This window comes from Pistacia vera, unplaced genomic scaffold, assembly GCF_008641045.1.
Source record: "Pistacia vera cultivar Batoury unplaced genomic scaffold, PisVer_v2 Contig1278, whole genome shotgun sequence".
NCBI classification, from domain to species: Eukaryota; Viridiplantae; Streptophyta; class Magnoliopsida; order Sapindales; family Anacardiaceae; genus Pistacia; species Pistacia vera.
Genome location: NW_022195334.1, coordinates 21,697 through 31,591, shown reverse-complemented (window position 1 = coordinate 31,591; position 9,895 = coordinate 21,697). Strand labels below are relative to the sequence as shown.

General features: G+C 36.0%; 3 protein-coding genes across 4 annotated transcripts; 2 read left to right on the top strand and 1 right to left on the bottom strand.

Annotated features, from left to right (window-relative positions):
* Positions 1-161: 161 nt before the first annotated feature.
* On the top strand, positions 162-1,328 carry LOC116121733 (AT-hook motif nuclear-localized protein 5-like; the record flags this gene model as incomplete). Its single annotated transcript, XM_031407671.1, has 2 exons — positions 162-320; positions 785-1,328. Coding segments are annotated over 2 exons (384 nt in total), but the record flags the coding sequence as incomplete, so codon positions are not given.
* Positions 1,329-2,311: 983 nt separating this feature from the next.
* On the top strand, positions 2,312-4,651 carry LOC116121734 (probable glutathione peroxidase 8). 2 transcript variants are annotated; one of them, XM_031407672.1, is made up of 7 exons: positions 2,312-2,589; positions 2,740-2,806; positions 3,309-3,385; positions 3,545-3,606; positions 3,686-3,813; positions 4,071-4,238; positions 4,370-4,651. In XM_031407672.1, exons 2-7 carry the CDS (start codon positions 2,753-2,755, stop codon positions 4,400-4,402), a joined length of 522 nt encoding a protein of 173 aa, XP_031263532.1. In that variant the 5' UTR covers positions 2,312-2,589; positions 2,740-2,752; the 3' UTR covers positions 4,403-4,651. The 2 variants fall into 2 exon arrangements, with proteins under 2 accessions (XP_031263532.1, XP_031263534.1); XM_031407674.1 differs by having other exon boundaries at positions 2,506-2,589; positions 3,695-3,813.
* Positions 4,652-5,641: 990 nt separating this feature from the next.
* Positions 5,642-7,621, bottom strand: LOC116121736 (probable phospholipid hydroperoxide glutathione peroxidase). The gene is made up of 6 exons (XM_031407675.1): positions 7,396-7,621; positions 6,926-7,005; positions 6,665-6,726; positions 6,343-6,461; positions 6,044-6,202; positions 5,642-5,933 (listed from the first exon to the last, which is right to left on the bottom strand). Exons 1-6 carry the CDS (start codon positions 7,438-7,440, stop codon positions 5,901-5,903), a joined length of 498 nt encoding a protein of 165 aa, XP_031263535.1. The 5' UTR covers positions 7,441-7,621; the 3' UTR covers positions 5,642-5,900.
* Between the last annotated feature and the right edge of the window lie 2,274 nt (positions 7,622-9,895).

Below are 9,895 nucleotides of genomic sequence, written 5' to 3'. Positions count from 1 at the left end.
TAAGAGTTGGGTCAAATGGTGGTTACTATTGTCAATATGTTTAACAGTACTTCATATGTTCCTTGGTCCTTTTCTGCTTCTGCGCTTTTCTTTTTGCTTCTTTTGGTGCCAATGTTTTAAATAGTTTGGAGGATCTTATTTGATTTATTACACTTGTGTAGGGCCGTTTCGAGATATTATGCTTGTCAGGTTCATATTTAATTGCTGAAGATGGTGGTCCTCGGAATCGAACTGGTGGTGTAAGTGCTTCCCTTTCTAGTCCTGATGGTCATGTGTTTGGTGGTGGAGTTGCAGTGCTTATTGCTGCCAGCATTGTTCAGGTAATTTAATTGCTCTTTAAAGGACTATATTGTATTCCTTATTGCTACCATTACAGTAATATGCCTACTTCCCATCTTTAATTTTGAATTTAAAATCCATATGTTTGAGACCCATCAATTTAGGGTGTCTGCTTTGATCCTCTCGTTTTTTGTCTTGCTAAACTCATTTTGCTTGCTACCAGTAAAATGATATTGAAGGTCTCAAACAAATAAGCAATTATCTTCATTGTATAGTTTGGTAGCTTGGAAATTCCTGCCTTTTGGGAATGCATTTGTGCACATGCCATATGGTGTAATTTGTTTAGTTTGGAAAGGATAGTAATATATGATTGGGTTTGTGGACGTCTCAAATGTGCATGTTAACAAGGGATGTGTTATTTGTGTGCATGCATGTGGAGTTAAAAAGTTATTTGCAAGTCCATGATCTCAATTGTCTAATGCATGATAAACATTGCTTGCTGCAGGTGGTAGTATGCAGTTTTGTATATGGTGGTTCTAAGACCAAGAACAAACAAATAGCCATGCCTGAAAGTGATATGAATTCTACACCCCAGCTTAGTAATAAATCAGCTACCCCAATTCGTGCACCTGTCTCTCAAAATTTCTCCTCCCCTGCAATCAATGTCTGGCCTGGTTCTCGACTCGTTGATTTGAGAAACCCCCATACTGATATTGACTTGACGCGTTGATGATAATTTGCTGCGACAAACACATGGTGATTTGTACATATGTGTTGTTGTAAATGTACTGAACCTGTGAAATCTATGAACTTCTGAAATCCAACCTATTTGCCCAGTAGGGGTACCGGGTTTGTGCTAACTTAGTTTGTAACAAAGTCACCATCTTTAGGTTCTCAAATAACAGTGAGAACTTGTTGAAATTCTTTTAGCAGATTGGAGTTAAAGATGTTTAGGAGAGGAAAAGTCTGTTGTCTTCATAGTTAACCACTGTTTGCTCTTGGCCCCTAGATTATGTTGTATCTATTTCTTATTTCCATTTTTCAGTTAATCCATACTCCTTCACTCATCTCCCAAGGATTTGCAGGGTACAAAATAATGTTATGGCACAGATAAAGCTAGCTTTTGCATGGATATTGAGAATATATGTAAAATTAATTGCAAAAGAAAGAGGTAAATTTGATGCTCTAAAAGAACTTGTAATCAAGCAATATCTGTTCATGTAATTAAAAGTGTCTTATTGACATGGTACTAAATATCAAGATTCATGGATTGCTTGAAATCTGAGAGGTTGAGTCAGTGAGGCTTGGTTAAGGTTAAAACTTGGGCTGGCCCGGCCAGTTTAACTGGGACCCAAAGCCTTTGTAGGGCCAAGTACCCAATTTCACTATTCACCTAAACCTTAGATTTGCAAATTGCGATCAGTGAGTAGACAGTGGTTGGAATGTTGGGGGTTTTGAAGAGGAAGTTTCAGTGAGTTAAAAGGTGGTGACAGAGGTCATTTCCGGTGAGTGAAACGAGTAGAAAATGCAAAAGTTTTGCGATGCCAACAACGACTTTTTGTCGGCGATTGGTGGGGCGAATAAGAGGAAGGGTGAGATGGGTTTTGATCAAAAGGCTGAGGGGACTATTTTCATGGTGATGTGGAGGGTTGTCGATGTCGATGGTGATGAGAATTGGCCTAAGTTGTCAACGTCGATGATTTCGGCCAGATCTTGGGTAGATATTTTGGGAAATGACTCAAAAGATGATTTGGATTGCATTTGGTGTGTTGGCACCACTAATCAATCAACTACCGATTTACATTTGAGGTGTGTTTGCTGGATTTTAAACCTATAAGGACTTAAGAGAAATGTAAGTTTCAGGGGTGTATTTGCTAAATTTTAAACTTTTAGACATGTTGATGTCACTGTTTTGACCCGCCGGTCAAACTGTTTAAACCGGGACTTGGCAACTTTGCCGGGTTTCACATCAGGTTGGTTATTAAAACTCCGGTTAAAACAGAACTTTTAATCACATTCCTACGTTTACTGCCGAACTCTCAGATCATGTACGCCAAAACAGAAGACAGTGTGAACACCGCTGAAGCAGAAGGCAGAATATTTGCATTCATCAAGTGCCCAAGTTAGTGTCTTAATTAACTTAAAAATGTCAATATTCCGGTTCCTTTCCATAGTACTTCTCCTGTAACCCACTCCTTAAGCCCCTACAAATTCTGACTCATTTCCAAAGCCACGGCCCGCAACAGAACTTGACCAAGCCTACAGAACTAAAGTAGAAGTCAATAGGCGAGAGTTGAAGACTGAACACGTGTAAGTAGATAATAGCTTAAAACTCAAAAGACATGTATCATGATTCTCTCTAGTAGTATTTCCCTCTACAGTTGTGTCCTGGTCTCTCTGCTTCTTCAATTGTAATCTCTGTTCAGCGTTCACCACCCTTTTCTTTTTTCTATATTGCAGTGCAGATTACAGGATGGCAGACCAATCTATAAAAAACCCAGAATCAATTTATGACTTCACTGTCAAGGTCTGTTTCTTCTACCCACATCGATACCTTTATTTAAGATAACTTCCTTTTATATTTTTAATTTTATGTAAACTCATGGAAAGAAGCTTTTTTGTTGAAGTACTTTACTTTTAGCTTGTGGACTAGAAATACTTCACGTTGCCTGCAAATTTATGTTTTCTTTTACTCTTCTTTGATATACAATAATGCTAAAGATAATACTTAAAGGCGATATGAAAACTAGAGCTCGTTAATTGAAACCATTATCAAGTTTTGTTTGTATCACTAGCTGAAGACTAAAGTTCCCGTGTTTAATAGTTTTATGCTAATCTTAGATTCTTTTTCAATTTTATTTTGTTTGTGGTTGGAGCCCTTTCGAGCAGTAGGGACTTGTTCATATCATCTCTGCTCAAGTTTAAACTCTTTTGGTAAAGAGTTATTCTGTTGAATGGATAAGCATGTACCAAATTGCATTTAACTAATGTTTTCTGTGACCAATTTTTGTACATCTTTTCATTCGCAGGATGCCAGTGGCCATGATGTAGATCTTAGCACATACAAAGGAAAAGTCCTACTCATAGTCAATGTTGCTTCAAAATGGTATATCCGGCCCCTGCTTTCATTATCATTGTTATCTCCTTTGGATTTGTGATTAAGGAGATTATGAAATGAATCTGTTGTTTATTAAGTGTACAGTCTAGGCATTATCTTCTTCGTATCTTTGCCATATATATTTTGAATCATCCTTGTTATTTGCAGTGGAATGACCAACTCAAATTACACAGAAATGAATCAATTACACGAGAAGTACAAAAATCAAGGTCTGCACTGAAATTGCAATTAATCTGTTTTGCTTTTACTGGATATGTATTTATCAGATGTATAATCTGTTTTTGAAAGAATGCACAGGCATAGAGATTCTGGCATTTCCATGCAATCAATTTGGGGAGGAGGAACCAGGCAGCAATGATCAGATAATGGAGTTTGTCTGCACTCGCTTTAAATCAGAATTTCCTATCTTTGATAAGGTAGAGACATGCTGAATCTTCTTTACTCTTTGTGCACCTTTACTGTTTGGCGTTATGGTGGTTATCATCATAGGAAAGATAACATATAACTGCTAATTGACCTTTTTTTTGTTTTAGTTATCTACTTACAGCTTTGAGATTTTTCTTTTTGGCGTTAACCGCCATTCCAGTGTTGACCATGTTAAACTATTTTTAATTCATTATAACTTTCTTGTGCTTATCATAACCATCTATATACCTTGCCGGTTTTGTATTAGATTGATGTAAATGGTGAGCATGCTTCTCCACTGTACACGTTCTTAAAGAAGGGTAAATGGGGTATTTTTGGGGATGATATTCAGTGGAACTTTGCCAAGTTCCTGGTGGATAAAAATGGTCAAGTCGTTGATCGGTACTACCCGACAACTTCTCCTCTTAGTCTTGAGGTAATTCTTTCTCTTGCAAGTTATTTGGTTCTTGAAAGTTTTTGTTGGCTCTCTGTTGTTTGAGAGCAAGTAATTGGCTAATTGCCACCTATAATGTCATTTAATTCTCTTATCTTCTATAAATATTGCAGCATGACATTAAGAAGCTGTTGGGAATTTCATAAATACTGAGATGAAGGCCATCAGGATTGCAGCAAAATTCAATAACCTGATGGTTTCTTGCCTTTTGTACATGTTTGTGTGTGTTCAAGATTGGTGAGAAGTAATGTCGCATGATTAAGACTCACGTTTGAATTTATTCTAAAATCAATTTAAATACTCTTATAGTATTTTAGTTTGGATTGTGCACTGTGACCAATGTTTTCTTATGTTATGAAGAGTTGAGACCTACGTAGTAGGTGATTGAGTTATCATATTTCCTTTCTATATCTACTAGTGAATACTTTTGTTGACAAGAAATGCGTTTTTGGTGACTCCCTTCCAACTGTATAAGTTTTAGCCTAACAGTGGAGTGGGAGTGCTTTCAATTTGGAAACTGAAAACGTGATATTGCCTCCAACATTCTTCATTGACAGGCATCCAAGTTTCCAGTTTTAATGAAATATTTTTTTTTCTAAAATCATCATCCTCAAGTTCCGTTTCATAGTTCAGTTGGAGATTCTGTCCCAATGCCGCCATGGCAAGATATGTTAACTGACATGCAACTTACATGTTTTCTTGTCACTTTGTCAGATAGCATCGTATTTCCGCGAACTTTCTATAAGGATTTTCATAGGACGACATGCCATCTATGCTGCTCTACTGAGTCCAGAACAGATGACACGAGGAAGTTTATTTGCAGGAAATCATTTTCAATTCCCAATTGGGATATTCCCCAGACACTAACATGGATATATGGTACAGAAAAAAGCATTAGCCTCATAGATCTTTCCAAATTCAGATCAAGCATTTAAATTTGATTTTAAAAGCAAATGTAACTAGATATACAATGATTATGATCACATAATTGTATTACAAAAGTAAAACTTTAGGCTTCGTTTGGTTGGATTTTAGGAATACTACTTTTAGTATTCCCAAAAAAGTTAAACAGTAAAATACCCAAAAACTCACAATATTATTCAACTTTATTCAACATTTTTTAAACCCCCTAAATTTGTTAATTGAATTAAATACCCCTAAATATTTTTAATGTTTTTGTTACGACGACTCCGGCCACCCTCCGGCGGTGGTGGCCGGCTGTCCGTATTTGAGGGTAGATTGAGGGTATTTTTGTTAACTTTTAATGTTTTATTATAAGGAGTGTTTTGTAAAAAAACAAACATAGGGGGTATTTTATCAATTTGTAAATCCTACATCGTAATACCCGTCCAATTCAACTTTTTTGTTAACTTTTTTCAAAAAACTTTTCCCAAAAACACAAAATTGTGAACCAAACGGAGCCTTAATCTTATATATTACGGTACCCTGTAATGTTACTGAGACTCCAAAAAGCAAAGCAAAAACAAAGCAAAACCAACTCTCTCACTCCCAACAAGCACTGTCCAACTTATACATGTACAAGTATATCTATAGGAAAAGGAAACAAAGCTCATGTTCCATGAAAGCCCTTATTCATCATAACACTCTTATATATTTCGTACAGCAAGCAGCACCACTGATCCTCTATGCAACTCCCAGGAGTTCCTTTATATCATTCTGCAAAGGAAAACAAACATACACAAAGATACCGAATAAGTAAGAACTAACCAAAGATAAAATCGATCATAAACTGGAAATGTGGTGGTGACTGCCGAAGTGGGTGTTACCTCAAAGCTAGAAGGGTTAGTAGTTGGGTCATAATGATTAACAACATTCCCATCTTTGTCAACCAAGAACTTGGAAAAATTCCATTTGATATTGTCTTCACCTTTGCTCGACTTCAGGAACTTGTATATAGGAGCAGCACTCTCACCATTCACATCCACCTGTGTATCAAAATAGACAAAGCTCAAACTAGTTAGGAAAAACTACCATGGAGTCATAGTACACTTTTGACTACCTCGGGGCTGAAAGATGAAACACGTGCATTTTCATCTATAATTTTGTTAAATTACTGAACAAGTACCTTGTCAAATATGGGATACTCAGCCTTAAAGCGAGTGCAAGCAAATTCCACGATCTCTTCATTGCTTCCAGGTTCCTGAGCTCCAAACTGGTTACAGGGAAATGCTAGAATTTCCAGGCCTGCACAAAGACAGTGATAAGGGAAAAACTGAAGAAAAGGATTGAATTATTAAAGCAAAGTGACCTAGGTATATATTGAAGTATTTTCCCCCTGCATTTTGCAGAGGAAAGTATAGAAAGTCTGAGATATACAAGTTTTATTCATGTGATCTTGTCTATAACCTTCAAGACACCATAAAGTTAGAAAGGGTACAAAAGCACACCTTGATCTCTGTATTTCTGGTAAAACTGACTCAGCTCTGTATAGTTGGAATTGGTCAAGCCACTGCATTACAAAGTTTTAAGTTATAAATTTAACATACAAGGAAGAGGCATGTTGAAAGGGAATGCTCTAGAAGCATTTAGACATTAACTCCAAATAAAGCTTTTCAGGAGCTTTTTTATATATAAACAACAAAATTTAATAAAAATTGAGAGTGAGACATTATAAGTTTGATGTAAATTCAATGTATCAAAGTTAAAGCATACCACTGTGTGCAACATTGACAATCAAGAGGACCTTTCCTTTATAAATGCTAAGATCAACAATGTTTCCCCTTGCGTCCTGCAAAATATAAAACAACAGAATTTATTATGATTTCGCTATCAATAATAAAATAATCCCTACTAGCAAAAATATCATTATCTAACAAGCTTATGCTAGGATCATCAACTATTATATCTCTCAAAGGACTCAGCCCACCAGAATAATGGCGAACCTCATTATAAAAAGTATTGCACTATTAAGCCTCATTTGAGGCCTTCGGTATGCCATTGTTTTCCAGGGATTTACCAGTGAAAACAAAGAAACTTCTCGGAGTTGGTTAAAGGAGAATCCCATTCCCATATATTTTGGATTTAGTTTTCTTGTGAGACCATGGTATTAAGCAGTTAGTAATCAACCGTTTTGTTTGTTTCAAGAAGAAGAAAAAGAAAAAAAGACCGACAAACTGACCTTAACAGTGAAGTCATGAACTGATTGCTTGGATTCGCTAGCCATTCTATGATTAGATTTCAAAGTGTTGATGGAGAAATCAAAAGGGTTTTCTTAGAATTTGAAGAGAAAGAGTTTGTTAAAAGAAGAGAAGTAGAGTACAGTTGCTGCGTTAAGATTTCTTTCCAGGAGAATGCGAGTTGGAGAAGAGAGCAATGAGGATTTTATAGCTTTCATCGTGTATGAAATTTTGAGCGTTGGCTAGTGTGGACATAAATTCTGACGATTAGTCTTGCAGGTTGTTGGTTGGCATGTCTACACGTGGATGATATTTCGATCAGAGATTACGTCATTATCTTTTAAACAGTTAAAATTCTAGAAGTCTTGTGTGGTGAAGGCGACAGTGGGGCTTTCGGGCTCCAACTGGCCGGCCTCTTGCTTGATATTTAGAACAGTTGGAGTTCACATTTGTGTTGGCAGTGCGGTCAAAGTTTTGAGGCTTCTGTCCTCACCTCTGTTCTGTCCTCACCTCTTTTCAGTACTCAGCAGTTTTATTAGTTTCTAGAAAATTCTAGTTGACGATGTATTTGTCTTTGCAGTTCAGTTTAATCCGAATATTCGATGTCTCATATTTTTTATAAGGCTTGCATGGAGTTTCAAAAGACAAAAATTGATTTCAACTCTAATAATAATAATAATAATAATAATAATAATAATAGTAAAAGACTTTTTCACATCCAAATAATAGTTTAATGATATTTTTCTGCTTATAAATTTTTAAAATATCACTTTATTATCTAAATTTATATCTAGTTTTCGATTCCAGCATCGTTGTGACCACAAACCACATCATTCTCTTTTCCAATCATCACTAACCAAAACCCTTCAAACCTTATTCCAACTGACTTTGTCAATTGTCGATAATCAAGAGATTAGGGTTTGCACAACTGTCTTTCCCAAGTCAAATTTCGATCAACCCCAACTACCAAAATCCAACCTTTCACCACCAAAAGAGTCATTAGCCTCCCCTTTTCAAAAGCCCCAATAGCTTGGACCGAGTTTGCTCCTTGTTCGCCACCAAAATATAATTTTGGATAGTAAAATAGATAGGAAAGTCTCATTAAACCATTATTTGAGTCGAAAAAAGTTGTTAACTCTAATAATAATTATAATCATTTTTGGATCCATAATAGTTATATCACTTGGTATTCAATAGGATTTAAACATAAACTAATTTTTTTTTTTTTTTTTTTTTAAAGATAACCGGGGTGTTTAGGCACCTCAAGTCCTCAACTAATTTCTAAAGTCTGTTGAATACCAACTCAATAGGTCAGGTAAATCACAAGACTCAAACATAAGACCTTTGGATAATCAACCCAGATGGTTAAAGTCTTGCCATCCAGGCTTTGACCACAAGGTTATTTAGTAAAAACATTTTTGGTGAAAATGAGTTAGAATACTTTTCAAGATAACTTTTTGTCTCAATAATTAAAAATTAATATAAAATCATCAAACATAAACTAAATATATAAAAATACAATCCAAAATTTTGAATTATAAATTAATTTTAACAATTATTTTCGTATCACAAAATGCATAGGAATATTGTGCCGTTATTCATGTGTTGATAATTCTAGACATCAATTTTAGTATTAATAGCTCTAAATTAGCAATCCTAAGGCAGTGTCATTATAGGAAGATGAAGATAGCTTCTTGTTGATATGAAAGTTCGCACCAACCAGAGAGATGCAATTGACCTTGGTGGAATTGGAATAGATGTGGGCGTGATTACGGATAATCAGTGATGGGTAAATGATAAATGCGATAAAGTAAAAGACAATAAAATTTTTAAAGTGGTTCGGTGAGGTAACCTCTTATGCCTATGTCTACTGTTCTTATATTCGCTGTGAGAGCTTACAATAAGAGTTTTATGGAAAATTTCTAACTCCTTTTTCATCATTTGAGGGGGTTTATATATAAGGTTTGTACAAAGGAAAGAGCGAAAAAAAAGAGATTACAATTGATCTGAATTGCAATTCCGATATTCTCGCAATTGGACACTGTGATTGCGCAAAGATTATTGTTAATCTGGTCATTCCCGTAATATATGAGATCTGAAGTTAGCTGGGAATTAATTGAATGATCGTTTGGGTTGTTCGCGAGTAGCTTGTGCTAGGTTGAGCTATATGTCGACGAGCTTATGCTGGGTCGGACAACCGGTAGAGTCGGATTGATTTTGGGTCAATCTAATACTCGTAACTCACCGAATTTGATGGAAAAATCACACACAACATCTGCCCTCTAGTGTTTGATGCTCGTTTCGGGCTTTGAAGATTATTGCTCGATTTGACATCAAGTTCAGCATCGCTAGCAGGTCACCGGATGTAAGTTCGGTTGAGCTTCAAGGGTTGACTCCATGTCCGATCGACGTACTTCACACTTAGACTTTCATTTCTTGTGATGCTTGGCAAAAGAAAAGTTAGGATAAATATGTAATTTCCATGCGATCATGTCGCATTAA